Source organism: Equus przewalskii, chromosome 29 (genome assembly GCF_037783145.1).
Source record: "Equus przewalskii isolate Varuska chromosome 29, EquPr2, whole genome shotgun sequence".
Taxonomy (NCBI): Eukaryota; Metazoa; Chordata; class Mammalia; order Perissodactyla; family Equidae; genus Equus; species Equus przewalskii.
In genome coordinates, this window is record NC_091859.1 from 9,990,064 (window position 1) to 10,009,719 (window position 19,656).

At 38.8% G+C, this 19,656-nt stretch overlaps 2 protein-coding genes across 11 annotated transcripts in view; one reads left to right on the forward strand and one right to left on the reverse strand.

The window, feature by feature from the left end:
- Positions 1 to 280: 280 nt before the first annotated feature.
- Positions 281 to 7,655, reverse strand: CCDC59 (coiled-coil domain containing 59). Its single transcript, XM_070600481.1, has 4 exons — positions 7,361 to 7,655; positions 6,075 to 6,414; positions 2,985 to 3,084; positions 281 to 778 (listed from the first exon to the last, which is right to left on the reverse strand). The coding sequence occupies exons 1-4, from the start codon at positions 7,512 to 7,514 to the stop codon at positions 617 to 619; spliced, it is 756 nt and encodes a 251-aa protein (XP_070456582.1). The 5' UTR covers positions 7,515 to 7,655; the 3' UTR covers positions 281 to 616.
- A 16-nt stretch (positions 7,656 to 7,671) lies between these two features.
- The window catches only part of METTL25 (methyltransferase like 25), a 120,901-nt gene continuing 108,916 nt past the window's right edge, over positions 7,672 to 19,656 (forward strand). For 3 of the 10 annotated variants that reach the window (XR_011534783.1, XM_070600476.1, XM_070600477.1), the window contains exon 1: positions 7,672 to 7,959. Coding sequence is in view for 5 of the 10 variants with exons in the window: in XM_070600476.1 (XP_070456577.1) it covers positions 7,701 to 7,959 (259 nt within the window). In the remaining 5 variants the exon portion in view is untranslated. Of the gene's footprint in view, positions 7,960 to 8,048; positions 8,438 to 11,524; positions 11,730 to 19,656 lie in introns of those variants that run through there. The other 7 variants (XR_011534786.1, XM_070600478.1, XR_011534785.1 and 4 more) reach the window with 5 other exon arrangements.

Here is a 19,656-nt window from a genome sequence, read left to right on the forward strand (position 1 = left end):
AAGAAAAAAGAAAAGATTGGCAACAGTTGTTAGCTCAGGTGCAAATCTTTAAAAAGACTACATTGTAACATGGTGGGAGCAGAAGGTAGTTTAGCGCCCAGGCAGCCTGCTGGGTTTCTGCAAAGCCCTCTGTAAAATGTGAGTAATTTAAAATAAATAAATAAATAAGTCCAAGGGGAGTCTTTGCCTCCTTGATCATTAAAACGAATTTTGAAACCATAATAGCTGATTACTAAATTTAAACATTTCATTGAAATGATTCATTGAAAGCTCTACCCACTTACTTGCAAAACACTTTATTTCATCTGAATTTCATATGGTACAAAAGTATTACATACTTGAACCCGTCGCTCAACTAGAAGGTTCTTTCAGTTCTTCAGACCAACCTTTCTTCAGAGGCAAACAAATAATAGACAAATCATATTATATAGAGTATATATAGAAAATTTTCTTTTACAAGAACAAAAATATTTGGACATTTTCCATTTAGTACAGTTTAGCAATCTGGTTTATGCTGACAAATTTAGTAAATTGTTGGGAGGTAGAGTACATATACAAAAGAACTCAACAGACTGAGCAGATTTTTTAACCCTTGATTAAGGACAACACGGCTGATTTACTTTCGTTCTTGTATTTTTTTAAGAAGATACTCCATTTGTAAATTCAAGTTTGGTTGGCCCTTTTTAGTCTTTTTGCTCAATATTTTGAACACTTCCATCTTCTTCTTTTTGTAGAGCCTTTGAGCTTCTTCTCTTTCTTGTTTTCTCCTCTCAAATTCCTGAAATTATTAACATATATAATTAACATGTAATGTAATATATGTAACTAAAGCAGTGTACCCTCTTTGTCTTATATCACGTTATAACATATAAATTTATGTAGTCCATATAACACTACAGCCTTTATTTCCAGAACATCTGGTATTCTTTTTAGTTTCCCATCTGACAGATTTAATTCAAGAAGCATTTACTGAATACATATGTAAAACACTGTGCTAGGTATTACGATTTTGATCATTTAAGAATTATCATGCTCATCTAATTTGCTAAGATAAAGACTCAAAAACATTTGAGTATAAGTGAAAATAGCAGCTGGCCTGGTGGCGGAGTGGTTAAGTTCGTGTGCGGCCCAGGGTTTCGTGGTTCGGATCCTGGGCGCAGACATGGCCCTGCTCATCAGGCCATGCTGAGGCCGTGTCCCACACAGCACAGCCAGAAGGACCTAAACCTAGAATATACAACCAGGTACTGTGGGGTTTTGGGGAGAAGGAACAAAAGAAGACTGGTGACAGATGTTAGCTCATGTGCCAATCTTAAAAAAAGTAAAAATAATTCAAAGTTATATACAGACCCGAAAAGCACTACTTGAAATGCACTCTAGTATTATTAAACTAAATATAAAAGTAAAAAGATCTTAAACAATGCAATATTAGCACTGTTTTTCAATGCCCCCTGTAATATATACAGACCCCAAATGACACAGCCTTACATTTGTATGGTGACATAATTAACAAACTGCTTTCACATACATCATAGCATATTCCATTCTTTCAAAACCTTGTATGCTAGGTTGTCTTCATCTTAGAAACAAGGAGCTGATGCGCAATCATACTGAAAGTGCCTTGTCCAAGATCCAAATAACTAGAAGGGCCAAGTCTCATATCCAGATCTTGTGAGTTCAAAATCTGTACACTTCTCCATGACGCTATGCCCTATCACTTAAGCAGCTTCTCCTACGATACAGCACTTCACCTATTTGACGAAGCACATAGAGATCGGGAACTTATTTGTGAATTGGGTATATGGAGTCTAGTTTACCTCTAGAGTTTCTCTAAACAAAGTAAAAAAAAATTAAATAGTCTTACTATCTATTATGGGTCTTTATTTAATTAATGTTCTTAATTTTGATTTCTCCTGGATAATGTTGTTGGTTTTTATACTAACATTTGATACCTCTAAGTTCTAAGAAACTGTCAATTTTAATGATTACAAAGCCCTAACGTTTATATAAAGGAAATCTGAAAAGAATATTAAATGTTTTACACATAATGGTCCTTACTGTATAATGGTCTTTACTTCATCTGGTATTCTATTTCCAAAGGTGCCAGATAACAGATGGTTCGTTAGAAAAAAGTGCAACATAACAAGCTAAGAAACAAAGGTCCAGAATTTCCAAGCAGAAATGTTTCTGCTTCAGCCTAGTGTGTCATCACTTTAAAAAGAATCATAAGAATTTTAGATGTTAAACTTCCAGATTTCTTATTTACTCAACTCAAAAATAAGACACAAAAGAAGTCATACGATAATGCCATCTTTGGGGTATTTTTTACTGATGTGCTATCCTATTTAAAGTGATAGGTTAATATAGCTTCAACACGAAAAGAAGGAATGAACCACAGAGATAACGAAATAATTTTGTTGAACCTGTAGATGATTTTGCTTTCCTCATTTGAAAAAAGGCTATTATAATTTTGGGTTTCTGAATGACAATAAAGAGTGGTAACTTTTTGCTAAATTAATGTAGTAGGATTATTAATAGGCAAGACCAACTCTTTAGAGTAAAGAAGTATTTTATTCTAACACATCCCTCTGGCTTTTACTTGCTTCAATGTAACACTGTGAAAATCACCTATATTTTTCTTAGGTCAGTTCTCCAATTTTATTATCCATCTTGAGGCACTTGTTAAAAGCGCAAGTTCCTAGACTATACTCTGAGAAATATTGTCCCAGGTGCTCATATTATTAACCTACAAACAGTATCTTTAAAATCCTATTCTTGACCTACTAGTATCACCTCTTAAGGATGATATAAATAATCCAGGAATCTGAATATGTTGAAATCCTTCAGCTCTACTCAGATCATTCATTTATTAGCAAATATTTATAGAGGGTACACTGTGTGTCTCATACTAAGAAGCACAATTACATATACATTTAGGATAAATAAGGAAAAATGAATCTAAATATTTTAAAAGTAGATCTTACTTGTTTCTTAGCAGCACGCTCAGCTTGCACCCGTCCGTATTCTTCCTGTGCTTTTTGATTTGATGTTTTCTTCTTATTTTTCTTTGGAATAGTAACGGAGCTTTGTAAGACAAATTAAGACAAGTAAATCAGAGATTTAAAATGATATAACACAATTATATCAAATATAGTATTTGTATAGTCAAATCTCACAAATGCAAATTAATAGAGAGGGAAGAGAGGGTGGAAGAAAGAAGGCATTAATCTTATTAGTAAAATGTCCAAATAACATATTAAAAACATAGTGACAGCTTTCAAGATATAACTAAAGAGTGGTAAGTGGATACTGTTAGAGAAATATTTCAACAAGCAAAATACAGAAATCTTTGAAAGATCCTAAGGTGTTAAAAAAAAAACCCACAAAAAACAGGAAGCCAGCACATGAATGGCAGAAATGACAGACTGAAAAAGACATTAAATTGAAGGACATTATGGAAGTTGCAGATGTACACGAACTTCAATCCCAAAGTCCTTTGAACAACTCATCTCATTACATCTACTCAGTCATGGTCACACCTTGGACCTAGTCCCCATTTAGAACGAGTCTATCTTGAAGCACTTCTCACCTCTGAAGGTGTCCCATTCTTTCTAAGCTAATCCAACCACTTAGGTTCCAATTCCATCCATTTCCTCAGGCTATCTGATTTAATAATAATCTTCTTGTTCCTTGTCTTTCAATTTTTCACAACAACAACTCCATAACCACAAGATAACACATTCCAGCAGCTCCCTTCTCAAGGTAAACAAATGCACAAAGTACTCATCAGCAGACTCTGTATCCTCTTCTAACGACCAGTCTCTCATTCCTTGTCCTTCCAGTCAGGTCCCTAGAAAGAATAGTGAACAGTCTACGATGGTCACTTCCCATTCACTCTTTAACTTGTCGCACTCTGATTTTTGCTCTCACCACTCCAATGAAGCTGCCCATGCCAAGACAGTGGTGGCCTTCTAGCCAAATACAATGTTCAAGTCAACGGGCACTTTTCAGCCTCATTTAATCGACCATTCACTACTTCTGAAAAGTCTACTCTCCTTGTTTGGGTGACATTCTTCTCTCTTGATCTTCTTTCTCTTCCTTGCTCCAGGTTTCCTCTCAGTGTTTCTCTTCTTGGTCTCCATACTCTTTAGGCAGTCGTATCTATTACCATGGCTTCAGATGCCACACATCGAAGGCTGAAAACTTAAGCTTATCGAAAATCTTCTCCCTAAAGTTGCCAATAATCGCCTAGACCACAAATCCAAAGACCTATTCTCAGTCCTTTTTCTCTTGGACTTTATAATATTTTATAATATTTTATAGTTGACCAATCCCTACTTTGCACAACTTTCTTCTGCTGACTTAGCTGTCACGAAGTATTCCTCTTTCTCTATTGTGACAGTTCTATGTAACTTCTTCAATGGCAACTTTTTCCTGATTTCACCTGAAAATAACTAATCTTTAAGAATATAATTTTTACCTTTGTATCTTGCCCATGATTTAACCATTCTCATGATTAACAATTATCACAGGGATTGACTCAAATCTACATTTCTAGTACTAATCTTTTGCCAGAGCTTTACAACCCCTATCCAATAAGATGAACAAGCCAAAGGAAAAAATTGAATTTTTAGTATCTCTATCTTCATCCTCAGCTACACTTTTTCCTGGGGTCCAATTTCCTGTTACTTTTACCACAAATAGTTCACAACTTTAAAGAACAGAATTTTAGTGAAATAAAAAGTTATGCTCCCAAACAACAACTGGCTTCTCTGAAAGTTAGATTTCAGAATTTTTTTAACCTGAGGTATGTGCAGAGAAAACTTTATAAGTTAGCTTTTATAAAACCAAAGTTTCATGGAGCTGTGCCATTTGCTTCTTAATTGCAACCAAGTCTACATTCTCTAGAAAAAAACCCAGATTAATAATACCGTAATAACGCTAATAGAAGCAACAGCAGTGGTAGTTAACACTCATGTAGCCCGTCCCGTGTACCATACAACTCTTAAGAACCTTACACAAATGAACTCACTTAGTCTTCACATCATGAGACAGGTCGGGGATACCAAAGAGTCTGTGTGAATAATCCATTCTGGAGTTGTGCAACATGGCAGCTGTAAAGTACATACTTATTATCGTTTTTCTTTTAGAGAAGAGGACACTGAGCACCAACATGTTACATACAGCTCCAGAGTCCATGATGTTAACCACTACACTCTAATACCTCTCAAAAATTAGTTGTCTGTTAAACATATATTAAAGCAATAGTATATATTGGAGTATATGAGGAAGCCATTTGGTGTAAAACTAATTCGTCCTAATATTTTTTTCAAAAGGGCCTGATGTGACCTATTTAGCATGCATTGTACATCTACTTCAAATATTTACTATGTTCCAAAGACAAGAATGATGCCCTTAACGATAGAGATGTAACTTCTCCCATATCAGCATTTCTTTAAGGATAAGCATCTCGCCCTAAACTAAGGATTAATTAATGACCTGCTGTGCTCACCTTGTGACCACTCACCTTTTGACCACCAATCTGCTGTGTTCACCGACATGCTGTGCCAGCAAAGCAATCTCATGACTATTGTAAAAGGGACATTCTTATCTTATGTTATACATGCTCTTTGTTCCAAGATGGCACATAACCACTCTGTACATCCCACTTTTTGGTGCCCTTCCTTGGGGAAGGCATGCCCTGGGCTAGTCCTCAGATCTGGCTCACAATAAACTCACTCTAAATTTGATTTATAGATTGATTATGGATTATTTGCATCACTATTAATAAAAGGAGTTACCCACGGTCCGAGAAAGTTAAATGTACTTGAGAGGGTGAAATCCAAAACCCAGATCTCATTCCATTATTTCTTCCATTAAACTAAACTAGTCTAATTCAGTCACTTAAACTGAAAAGAAAGTCTCCATGAAAATATTTTCACATAATTACATTGTGACTTCTAAAATGCCTTAAATAAAAAAATTCCAATTCCCAGATAAATTGTCCTATAATCTTTTTCATAGAACACTACTTACATATAAAATAAAAGATTTCAAAAGAAAATAATACATACTTTACTCTTATGCTACACTGTTCTTCCAGCTGAGGTTGCTGAATACTACAATGTTCTTTAGACAAAGCCTGATCAATGCTACACTGTTCTTCTGGCAAAGGTTGATCAACTTGTTCTTCGGACAACGGCTGGTCAACTTGCTGCTCTGACAAAGGCTGGTCAACTTTTCTACGTTGCTTCCTGAGTCTTTCCTCTTCTGCTAAATAGAGATGTTTCAGATGATCAGGGTATCGATCTGTGAATTGGGATTCCTGTGAGGTTTGAGCCTTCTTTTCCTTCCACAGCAATTTCTGGTAATTTTGCTGAATCTTTAGTTTTCTTCGAAATGCAAAGCCTTGACCTATCGAAAAATATCAGTCATAAATTACTTTCTCAAAAAATAAGTTGCATGAAAAACGTAATTTAATTTAAAATGAAAATCTTTTTACATCATCACATTCAGATGGCAGAATTACATTATATTTGTTTTAAAAGGTTATTTCAAGAAAACAAGTTTAAGCTAATGAAATGAACAGTATGTTGGTCCTTTGCGAAAAGACCAGGCTAACATGAGTCATGCAAACACTCAAGTAAGAATCTCGAAGAAGGAAAAATGATTAGAGTGTTGTACAACTCCATTTATTGTACTCACAAATCAAAACAAATTCCTTGACTCACTTAAAACACTTAATCTAGGTCTTTAACAAATACTTAACAAAAAAATCCTCACATCTATTATTTAACCTAAGAGAAACTACTGTAAGACTGATTTTTGAAAGTAATTCAACACAGATAAGATGTACAACTTACTTAACAGCTAGCAATTAACAAAAGGCTGAACTTATTTAAGATTTATACATTACAAACGGGATTTGAGGGAACTTACAGACAGCAAGATAAAATGAAAAACACAAACTAAAGCGAAGGAAAGGAAGAAAACTAAGATAAGACTGGAGGGCTCTGGGGTATTTGTAATCAGCAAGGGTTTGGGGCAGTGTATTTCTGGCCCAGTCCTTCCGTCTACTCTATACCGTACTATATACACAAACGGACCTTTAGAGGCTCTCTGCTTACGGTTTCGCGGGAAAAATGCAGAAGAATAAAGTTCTGAACAAGAATGGGGTTAAGTCAGGGAAGATGTTTAAAGATTCAGAGTTAGCAACAGTGCCTCGTCTTTCCCTCCAGAGCTCTGAGAAGCCCACGGCTCCAGCGGGATTGGCTTCCTCTGCCCCCAGGAGAAGCCAGTTTTGTTCCTAAACCCTTCTTCTCTGCTTCCCGGGTCGCGTATTCTAAGATTTCTCACATACCCTCGCGCACGCTCCCCACGAAGGCCTGTGGATGGCTAGGTCGCCACCTCCTCTGTTTCACATTCTTATTCCTTAGTCCGACCGGAGAAACTCCTTCACCACGCGGCCCCAAGCTCCCTGGCCGCCACCTTGCAGTCGGCCGCACAGGAGCCATCGCACACCAACTGCGTCGCCGGAAAACCACAACGGACGCTGCTAAAATACGTCATCAGGCAGAAGCAATCAATCGCTCACGTAAAGCCCAGATCGGAGTTCTACTTATCTGGCCTCTGCTACTTTCGACCAAGGCCTCGCCTTGCGGCCACGTTTGCGCCACCTACAGCCTGGGAGGGTGAGCGTCATGGCGGCTCCGTGCCCGCTCCCAGCGACCCAGGAGCTGTCCACGTTGCATGCCAAGTTGCAGGGGCTGCTGCGGTTCCTGAGGGAAGCCCTAGCCATTTCGAATGCGCATACGGTGGACTTCTACACGGAGTCCCTCTGGGAGCAACTGGTCGACCTGCCGCCGGAGACGGTACTGGCGGTGCTGAGGAGCTCGGCGGCCGAGACGGAGGCCCGGCCGTCGGAGGCGCGCCCCCTGGTGGAAGGCGAGAGGGAAGCAGGTGACTGGCGGCGGGCGGGGCGGGCAGGGAGGCGGAGAGCAGGCCCCGCCCAGCGAAGCGTGCCCCCTAGCGTGCTGGTGTGTTTCTACAATTTAAAGAGAACGAGGAACAGGGTCGGGCGTTTCTTAGTAATTCAACACTATTTTGAGGGAAGGCAAACAGTGCTCTCACAATGCTTATAGATTCCATGTAAAAACACAGCAGAAGATAAGTCAACACTTAACGAAATATATCAAGATAATTTCAAGTGATGATGATGGCCAAGAAGACAGCAGAACTGTCAAATGTGATAGCGATTCTGTGAGGAGGCTGGTTTGACTTCGGTGGGCAGGAGCAGGAGAAGGTGCCAGCCTGCCGTGAGCCACAGGAAGGGATTCAGCCCAGGGGACGGCGGAGGCCCTGAGGCACGAAAGAGCGGGGCTGGCTGAGGGTCGGGAAGAAAGCCTGAGCGGCCCCAGCGGGCGCGGGGCAGCAGCAGGTGCGGTCAGGGAGGCCGGCAGGGGCCGGATCGCGCAGGCTCCCTAGACCTTGGAAGAATGTTGGATTGTGTGTGTGATGGGGAACCTTTGAGCCAGTTAATCGATGTAGTGATCTAATCTAACACTTGCAAAGGTAACTCTGATAAATTATTTGAAGAACAGACTAGTGGGGCAAAAGCTGAGAGGCCAGTTAGAAGGCCATTTCAGTAGTACAAGAAAGAGATGACGGTGTCATGGACTAGGATGGTAGCAGTGAAGAACTGGGATATCCACTAATTAATTTGAAAACTGTTTATAATAAAGTATCTACTGTGTGCCACGAATTTTTGTAGGCTCTGGGGATTCTTGCCCTCAAGAAACTTGGATTCTATTAAGGAGAGTGTATTTTGGAAGTAGAAGGATGAGAGCACGCCAACAGGCTCCTGGGATTTGCTTGCAGGCCTTCTCAACCTTGCTCTTGCTAGTGAACTTTATTCACTGAGCATTCTCTGATGCAAAGCACCACTAGGGGGGCCTCCTATAGTAGGTCTTGGTAAATATTGGTTTCTTGAAAGTTGTTCACTGTTTATTGTGGAAAAGTTAGGCACCTCTTCAGTTTGCTCTCATGATACCTAATACTTATGATAACACAGGGACAGAAACTCCAGACAACCCGAGGCAACGTCTGTCCTGTAAACTGACGTATTCCCAGCACCTAGTAAAATATCTGGCATGCATTAAGTGCTCAGTGAATATTTGTTGAATGAATGAATTAATGAATGACTCAGGGTAGCTTCCAAAAAAAGAAAAGAAACCACAATTAAATAATCCAGACTATATTGTTCCCTTTTGAAATGTCTTTGGCCCTGCAAACATTTTTATACAAAATATTTAGTTGTACAAATGGTCAGCTGCCAATAGGATTAAAAAGTGAATTTTTATAATTTATGCTTGTGAGGAATATTAATTTTTGTTTATGTAAAGATGGGCATTGTCTCCATCACTGTCTGAGGTGTATTGTTTGTGTCAGAGAAGAGCATTTTGCTCTTTGATCAGATTTGTATCTTATTAAACAATTGTTAGCTGCTATGTACAGTATAATCTAGTGTTTAAATTTTTAGACTTTTGAGTCAAATAGGGTTCAAATTCCAGTTCTGCCACTTACTAGCTCTGTGACCTTGGGGAAGTTTATTCATTCGTTCATTCAGCAAACATTTACTGAGTGTCTACCATGCCTGGCACTTTTCTTGGAGCTAGGGAAACGGCAGTAAATAAAACCAACAAAAACCCCTGCCTTCATCTTGCTTGCATTCTACAGGGAAGAGAGACAATGTTTTAAAAAGTGCCACAGAAAAATACAGTAGAAAAGGGAGGAGCAGATAAGGGAAGTGCAGGAAGAAAGTATATTTGCAGTTTTCGAAAGGTTGTTCCAGCAAGACTTCATGGAGATGACTCTGGAAAAACCCTAAATAAGGAGAAAAATAAGTCATGAAGCTATCAGGAGGGAGAGCATTGCAGATAGTGAGAACTGGGAGGGCAGGGCCCTGAAGTGGGAGCACGCACAGTGTGCTTAGGGAGCAGCAAGGAGACTGGAACAGACTTCCATCAGGGACTCACAAGAAGGATGGTTTTTTGCTGGTTCTTGGTGAGGAGATACAAACGAATTCCCAGAGCTGCACTGAGTTAGTGCACACTGTGTGAAAGTACAGTAGCAGATGTTTGGCACAATCGTTTGGTGTGTTAGGAAACCAAGTTGTTTCTGAAAGTCCTTGGTGTAGCCATTTTGGCAGATTTATCTTGCTAGGTGATCTTATGGCTTGATCGGAGTTTTGAAAGTTTATTCTTCTCTGTTTATCTAAAAAGAGCTAGAGAAAAAAATCTTGATTTCCAAAATAAAAATGAAGATGTATTCCATGGCATAAATCATGGGTATTATGGATTGATTTGTGTCTCCCCCCCCCCCCCAAATTTGTTTGTTGAAGTCTTAACCTCCAGTGTGACTGTATTTGGAGATAGGACCCCGAAGGAGATAATTAAGGTTAAATGAGGTCATAAAGGTGGAGCCCTAATCCTATAGGAAGAGGAAGAGACACCAGGAGGGTGCACACAGGAAAACTGTGTGAGGACACAGTGAGAAGACAGCCATCCGCAAGCCAGGGAGAGAGGTTTCCCCAGGAACCAACTCTGCCAGCTCGTTGATCTTGGACTCCCAGCTTCCAGAACTGCGAGAGAATAAATTTCTATTTAAGCCACCCAGTCTGAGGTATTCTGTCATGGCAGCCTGAGTGGACTAATGCAGTGGGCTTTGCACACAGACTGGTTCAAGTCCTGGCTCCACCACGTATTAGCTTCATTAACTTGGGCTTCAAAGCTTTGTGCCTCAGTTCCTCATCTGTAAAATGGGGATAATCATAGTACCTACCTGATGAGATACTATGAAAGATAGATGAGTTAATATGGACGGGGTTAAGAATAATGCCTAACAAATAGCAGCACTAAATGCATCCGTTCAACTAATGTTTGTTGAGTACCTTCTACCTACCAGGCCCTATTCTAGGTCTTACAGTTATAATATTGAACACAACAAAATCCCTGCCCACGTGGAGCTTAAGATTTAGTGAGGGTAGATACATAGTACACTGTATATGTATGTATGTATGTGTACGTGTGTGTGTGTGTATGTGTGTGTATGAATGATACGAATGATTTCAGGTGGCAGTAATACAATGAAGAAAAGCAGCGGTGGGGAGGTGAACATGATTGTGTGGTGGAGAGAAACGCTGTTTTAGGTGGGGTGATCAGGGAAGTCGTCTCTAACAAGACAAAATCTGAACAGAGACTCGAAGAAAGTGAGGGAGCCAGTCATGCAGCTAACCGAGGGAAGAGCAGGTGCCCAAGCTGGGGCACGCTGGGTGTGTCGGAAGCACAGCAGAGTGGTCGAGGTGAGACTCGTAAGAGATGATAAGAGGGAAGGTTTGAGAGATGGCCTGCGGCAACTTCATGTAGGACTTGTAGGCCTGTTGAGGGCCTGGCTTTTGCTGTGAGTGAAGTGGAAAGTTGATCAGGAATTTTATGTGGGGATATGATATGTGATTTATGTTTCAAAGGGATGACTGGCTTCTGGGCAGAGAAGAGGCTGTCGTTGGGAGGTAAATGCGGAAGCAGAAGACAGGAGGCTAATAAAATAGTCCAGGGAGACTTCAGGTGATGGCAGCTTGAAGGGGTCAGCCAGTTCCTCCAGCAGACAACAGTGATGAACATTGGCCAGATTATTAAAAGCAACCGCTGGAAGCTTCTGGAAGATGACCAAAGGTAGGTGAGAAGAGTTGGCTATAGAAAGATTCTATTGCTCCAGTAAGAATTGAGAGTTAATGGCTTTCTTGCTGGGGGTGCTCCAAGCCCCCTTAGATCTGGCAGTGGAAATCTACATCCTAACCAGCTCAAAGTGGCGATGACAAAGTTCAGAGATCAGAGCAGATGAGAATTTAAGGAGTACATTCTGGCAGTAGGAGAGTCACACAAGGGCTGAGATCTAAGATCTGAGCATAAACTCTGCCCGAATCCCTGGATGAACTCTATACTGCACATGCGTGAGAGACCCAGCGTGTCTGCAGAAACACTGGCAAAACTAGGGCAATGGCAAACCCTGGAAAGACAGAGCTCCTGATGAGCTTTGCAAATTTCCTGTGCCTTTGAAGAGTCTGTTCCCCGGAGTGCACACGGCTTGGGGGGCAAAAATCAGAAGTCTGATTGGATTCATGTATCTAAGGGCAGAACTCAGGGCTGTCAGAGAAGTGGAACTTTAGGCTTGGGAGCGTCGGAAACATCTGTGATGTCTCACAGAGAGTGTGAATCCCACAATCTGATTATAAAATCTACCCAAATCTTTGACTGCTAAACTACACAGGTTTAAGGGTACCCTCAGGGAGCAGGCTAGTAAATCAGCGACTGAGCAGAGACATCAGCTGCTGTACACTGAGCTGGAGATAGATTTCACAGTTTGACGCCAGGCAAGTTAATTTCTTAGTAGAACAATAACAACAGCAGTAAAATCCTTAGAAAAACAAAAGATTCATTACAACAAATTATTTGCAATTCTGCTTTTTAACCCAAAACTACTAGATGTGCAAAGAAACAGGAAAGTGTGACCTATACTCAGGAAACTGGTTCCAAGTGAGCCCTGATGCTGGATTGAAGGATTATGTTCAAAGAATTAAAGGAAAATGTGACCAGGGAGAGAAGATGAGTTAACTAACAGGAGCTGATCCCGATTGGGCTCCGATGTTGGATTTAAATGGTTATTATAAATATGTTCAAAGAACTAAAAGAAAATGTACTCTAAGAATTAAAGGAGAAATACAATATTAATCAATATTTAATTATATGACCTACCTTAAAATTCTTTTAACTGGAAAAGCACACACTCATTGACACACAATTATCTGAATGTTATGTATTATCTATTGCTGCATAACAAGTGACTTAAAACTACACGGTCTCATACAATTTCTGTCAGTCAGGAATTCAGGAGCAGATTAACTGAGTGGATCTATTTAGGGTCCCATGAGGTCACAGTCAAGATGCTGGCTGGGGCTGCCATTGTTGAAGGCTTGATTTAGGCTGGAGGGTTCACCTCCACGATTTCTCACTTGCATAGCTGACTGGTTGGTGCTGTCTGTTCACATGAGACCTCGGTTCCCCACCATAGGAACTCCTCTGTGGGGCTGCTTGCATGGAAGCTTTTGTGTTTGCACATTGTTCTCACACATGGCATGATGTTCTTGAGTTTCTCTGTGCTCAGACATGGTTCTGGAGTTGTCATGGTCACAGACCTTGTCAGATATTGGTGTACTGTGAAATTTTTCATATTCAGCTTTCGGGGAATGCAGTTTCTGTGCCTGCAAAGCCATCCTAGGTGACTCTACCAAAGCCCAGGGCTGCTCTGAGACTCTGCTCAGCCTCCAGGGTCTCTCTTGACACTCTTCTTTCAGCTTCTTGAGACCATATGCTGCTTCTCCTGTTTCTTATCATCGTTCAAATGATCCTTACCAGGATTGGATGCTGAGTAAATGTTTAATATTGGTTCCTTTTGGTGAGCATCTGCATAATTAATTTACTATCATTTTAATCAAATGACACAGGAAAGTGTATGCCTCTGATAGATTATCATTTTCCTGAGCGCTCTCTTAAATTATTTTTATTTCATCTTAAAAGATTAAATTTCTTCTTGGTCGTCCTAAGTAGTCTTTGTTGGTGGTGGTGATTGTGGTGCATTGATGTTATGCTCACATTTAATTCAAAACACTTGAAGCCGGAAGGCATATCTGTTGAATTGATTCAGGAGTTTGTTTCACTTTCTCAAAGGAGACTGAGAACCAAAAATAGTTTTGGATCACTTGGCCAAAAGATATCTACGGTTGCTACCAGTTCTTAAATCCTATGGAAATGGAATGATTTAAATTTTTATCTCCAGATCTCAATAGTCCCCACTGTTAAACCCATCATCATGTTAAGGGCCTAGGTCAACCTGAATCTTAAGATGAAAAAGCCTTTGACCAGTCATTACTGGGTCAGCCAGGTGAATAGATGTTTGAACTTCCTACGTGATCTGACTCCATTCAAGATCAGAAGATGGCTGAGATAATTTGATGTCACTTCACAATTTTTAAGATGTCTTCAACCACAGTTGAAGGGAAGGAGTATGCGGGAGTGGTATAGTATTATGAACACTTCTCTTGCCTTTCTCTCTCTGCCCGTATACCTTGTACTTTGGCTGCCTTGTTCCCTTAACGTGCCATGGATTTTTCGTCTCCCTAATTTTGTTCATGCAATCCTCTTTGCCTGGAACTCTCCCATCCCAACTAGTAAACATGCATTTATTTCTCATCTTCTTTCAAAGCCCAGGTCAAGCTAAACTAAATTAATAATAAAACTAATTGTTTGTATATTATCTTATTCCTACCTTTATTAGTGTACTTAGCACATTGTGCGATAATGATTTGTTTCCTTTGACTCTCCTAGTATGTGAGTTCTGGGGTCTAGTAAATAGTGAATCCCACGTAGTAGGCCCTCATTGTATGTTTGTTGAGTTTGGTGTGGCTAAGTATAGAGTATATGGGCGTTCCAGGCAGATAGAGCAGTGTAAGCAAAACGCTGAAGAAGGAAAACTGTAAAACATATTTGGGGATAGTGAGAACAGAGAGAAAAGTGTTCATAAATTTTTAAGTAGCTAAAAGTAAAGCTAGAAGAAAATATTGTGGCCACTTTCTGGAGACTGGTGTGTTAAATTGTTTGGAATTGTGCTTCCATGGAGAACTGGTTAGGATTCCTTTGTGGTAGTCTAGAGATGAACCATGTGCCTGGGGAAAGATGGTAGCAATGGAAATGCAAAGGAAGTGACAGTTTTAAAAGAATTTGTACAGAGAAAATTGGTAGTTCTTGGTTACCGATATTTATATAGGGTTTAGAGAAATGGACGAATCAAAGATAATACCAAGATTTTGATTGTGCGAATGTCTTGAAGAATAATAACAAATGGTACTATTAGCAAAATTAGGAAAATCAAGAGGGGGAGCTTTTGAGGGAAGTAATGCATTTGGTTTTAGATATATTGTATTTGAGGTCACCCAGATATTTAAGGATTCACATTCATTGCCCCCCAACCGTTCACCTACCGCCTGAAGTCTTTAAAATTAGTTCACACGTCTTGAGTAATGTAAATTCTTATGCTTTGGGCTATAAGGACCAGAAGTGATTGAAATGAATTTAACCCTACTCACATCTGAGAAGAAGGGATAGCTAATCCTTAAGTATCTCTTCTATGACCCTGCAAGTTCAGTATTCTTCAAAATTTGCTATGATCGTTAATAGAGTTAAGAATAGGTCAGTAGTCTTTAAGCTTTACAACCTCTGGGTGCCTGATTATTTTTATGTCCTAATTTATTTTTGCAAAAATTAGTTACCACTTTCTTAGTAGATCACTGTGCTAGGTGTTTTGGGTGAATACAGCAGTGAACTAGACATAATCTCTGCCTTCAAAAAATCACATTCCAGTAAAGGAGATAAAGACAGCAGTAATTGTAGTACACAACAAAATGGGAAGATGTATGGAGCATTCCTTTATAAGCAGAATTTTACTCTACTTTCTTCCCCTTTGATGTGGTCTGAGAATTAATTTACTACGCTCTTTCTCAGCTAAGTGACATATGAAAATCCTGTGTTCCTTAGCATTGCCCAAGAAAATGTTTTCAATCTTTATATTTTTTTATTATTTAATTTCCAGTGTGTGACAGTGCTTTTGTCCAAAACTAGTTGATTTCATTTTCTAAATAAGTTTTTGGTCATTCTTTATATTTGAAATATAACATGTCCAGCTGTAAGTATTTCAGTTGTTGTATTGCTGTCACAGGTTTTTATAATTCTCCACAATAAAATTCTAGTTTTCCCTCCTGGCATGTCAAACTGTTCTTCATTTATTATTTTATTCTTCTCTCTGTGTTTCTTAAGAATTTTTATGCCATTTTAGTGAGAACTGAACAAATCTGCCGTGACAACTATTTTTTACTTAAAAATTGACAATATTCTTACAGTTTATTTAGAATTTCACTACAGATGGCTCTGTCTTTGTCAGCAGTTATTTCTCAAAGATTATTATTCTTATTTGACTGCTCTTTGCATCTGTTGATTATGAAGGCATTATCTAAACACAGTGAATCTGTCCTTTTGTCTGCAATGCCTGCATTTATAAACCTTAATACTGCTTAATGTGTTATAATATTTCCTACCAAAAATGGATTTGGAAGTATAATTCCATTATTAAATTATCTTGAAATAATTATTTTTTGGAGGAGGAGGGTCATTTTTAATCTCACAAACTTAACAGTATAATTTATTTCTATTTCTGCTTATTCTTTTCAATATTCCTTCCTCCCCATCCCCATTCATCTAGTATATGCATGTCTTTTAAATTTTTTTTTTTAGTCAAAAAAGGATATTTCTTGTGTGGGTCATTCTTCTCCTGAATCAGGTGGTTGTATGTGTCGCTTAGGATATCTCTGGGATTATGCAAACAAGCAAGAATCTTGCCTTTTTCATTACAGATTTAAATTTAGGTCATACAAATTTATTAAAACAATTTACTATTATTAACATACATTTTGTCAAATGGAACAGACCTGTATGTTTTGGTACCTTAAATTTATTTTTATTTTTTTGCTATATGAACATTATCTAAAAATCTCATCCTAATAACTTAAACCATCAACACTAAGAGAGGATCTGTTTAATAATAAAAATACTGGAGAGGAAAGGGTTATCTTTTCAAAGTTAGATTAACTTTAGAAATAATGAAATTTATATTCAGAATTGATAGCTCTCTGCAAGTGAAAACAAGAATAATCCTGGGTTGTTTGGGCAGTCACTACTTAGTTTTCATGTTTTGTACGTTTAAAATGATCTCTAGAAGCCAGAGGAAAAGTACTTGGTGGAATTGTTTGTTATAATATGAACATTGGGCAAGGTGAAAAGTGAGGAAACAGTAAAAATCGGTGATTCTTAATCTCTTAGATCACAGATTCCATTAAAAGGCTGAATCAGATGAATGCTTTAGAACCTCTTCCTCAAACAAAGGCATGTATGCTCCGGAAGAGACACAAAACTTCGCAGACAGCTTTAGGGGATTCACGGCTTCTTGAGCTCTCAAACTCAGGAGGAGAACCAGTGGTTGAGCGCATTATTACTTTTACGAAGCTCTTTAAATTCATCTTGATTTAGATCAGCTCTTGTGCTCATTCTTCGTTTTTTCCCTGTAACATTTTGTTCCTTATTATGATTTATTTATATATTTTCAAACATTCATTTAACTAATTTTTATCAAGTGCCAAAAACAGTCTCTCCCCTTGAGAGAGAATCTGCATTTCAGATTCGGCCATAGGTTATCAGACCAGTATCTCCCGGCAGCACCAGTGACAGTTACTGAAGCTTAATTCTTCCTTCTTACTTCATCACTGAAGTCAAAATGGTGAATTTAAACTTTAAGTTGGCATTTTGTTTGTTTATTCTCTGTATAGCCACCACTTTGAATAATAGCCCCTAAAGAATAAAACGGACGTGAATTTTGTGAATTATACACATCATTGCAAAAATTAAGCAAGAGCAAGATCTGCTGGAGATCTGGTAGGAACTAGATAGAGACAAGTGTATTTAATGCAAATTCCTTTTACTCGACAAATGATTATAGCTGAGTTCAGTTAAGAGATAGAATAGACACATCTGTTTTGTATTGATGTTGAAATATCAGTAATGGAGTTTAGAATAAGAAGAGCAGATGAAATTTAGCTCAAGTTCATGAAATGCACAATGGAAAAAAAGTACAAGTTTAAGAGAGAAGTGTCTTAATTATATTCTTTCAGAATCTCTTATTAGTAACTTAATTATACTTACAATTACATTTTACCTGGGACAAAAAGTCCTTTGTGTGTCCTGCCTCAATAACAAACAACCTGAAAAGTCTTCTTTATTCTTGAACGCCTGGAAGTCTAGGCGCAAGTCAGTGTATAGAAAAGAAATATTGGTCTTCTCAGTAAGAGATCAATGGCAATGTTAGTTACTAAGATACTGGCGTTGTTGAGGCACTGTGGGGCCAGGGAGCCTACGGTGGTGTTCAAAAGTGACAGTTGAAGTGGGAAGTGAGAGATCTGTGGTAGGGAGGATCAAGAGAAGAACAGAGGTTGATTTCAAAGTACTATTGCACTGAAATAGATTCAGTTTTAAAATATCTTTTACAATTATAACATCAATTTTTAAAGTTTTACAATCTGGAATTTATTTTGTATTTTGCTAACAAAATTATATTTGATTTATTAAATTTAAATTTATTTATTTTGTTTTTGTTTTTGAGGAAGATTAGCCCTGAGCTAACATCCTTGCCCATCTTCCTCTACTTTATATGTGGGACGCCTGCCACAGCATGGCTTGACACGTGGTACATGGGTCTGCACCCAGGATCCGACTGGTAAACCCGGGCCGCCGAAGCAGAACGTGTGAACCTAACTGCTGCGCCACCGGTCTGCCCCCAAATTTAAATTTGTTTTTCAGAAAATATTTGCAAGTGTTTATTTAATTTATTCTGAAATGCTTCTAATTTTAAATGGAGTTTGAAGAAGTTGTTGAATTCTGGTTACCTACTGTCTCTTGGCTTTGGTTATTTTCTGAAAATATACATTTAATAATAGGAAATTAAAACATTATAGTAAAGCATACTTGAAACTCAACATCAGGTCTTTAAGGCATAGTCAAGATTATAACTTATCTATATCACATCAAATTCAGTAAGAAATATCTTTAGTACTAAATTTCTCTCCTGTACTTTAAAGCTGATGTAGGACGGCGCCCAGCGCTAACCACTTTCTTCCTGTTAGAGTGTAGCACCCAGTGCTAACTGTTGGACTTCTGTGTTGTGGTCTCAAGTTGCAGCTCACCTAGGCCTAGTCATGCCTTCATTCATGACGGAGGTGTAGCACTCAAGCCCCAGAGCCCAAACCTCCCTTCTCCTGGCTGGCCCCACATTTAGAAACTGAGTATCTATACTGATCTTTGTTTCAAGTTCTTTGCTTGTAGCCCTTGTGGTGTTCTGGGCCTAAATATTTTCCACCTCATATTCCAACGGAGTCCTAAAGTGTTAGGATACTCAGTTACTTAGTTTGGACTTCATGGTTTGGGAGTTGCCTACTATGTTCTAGGCTGTGTGTTAGGATGAGTGTAATTAAATACATGTATATATATGATATATATGTATATGTGTGTACTCTTTAAAACAGCATTATAAAATAGGGATTACCCCTCATTTTATAGATAAATCAAGTCTTAGAGCAGATAAATAAATTGCTCATGGCCACACAGGGATAGACAGTCTGAGAACCATAATTCAAACCTAGTTCTTGCTTATTCATTTACTCATTCATTCATTGAGTACCTACTGAGTACCAGGCATTATTCTAGGCACTGGGGACACAGCAGTGAATAAAAATCTGTGTCGTCTTGGATCTTACCTGCTATGTCATATGGTGATAAGTGCTATAAAAACTTAACAAAGGATTGGAGAGGGATGAAAGTTGAAAGGGGTTGCAGTTTTTATTGTCAAGGTTGTTTTCACTGAAATGGTGACATTTGAGTGAAGACCCAAACCATGAAAATCTCTGAGAGAAGATGGTCTCAGACAGAGGTAAAAACAGGTGCGGAG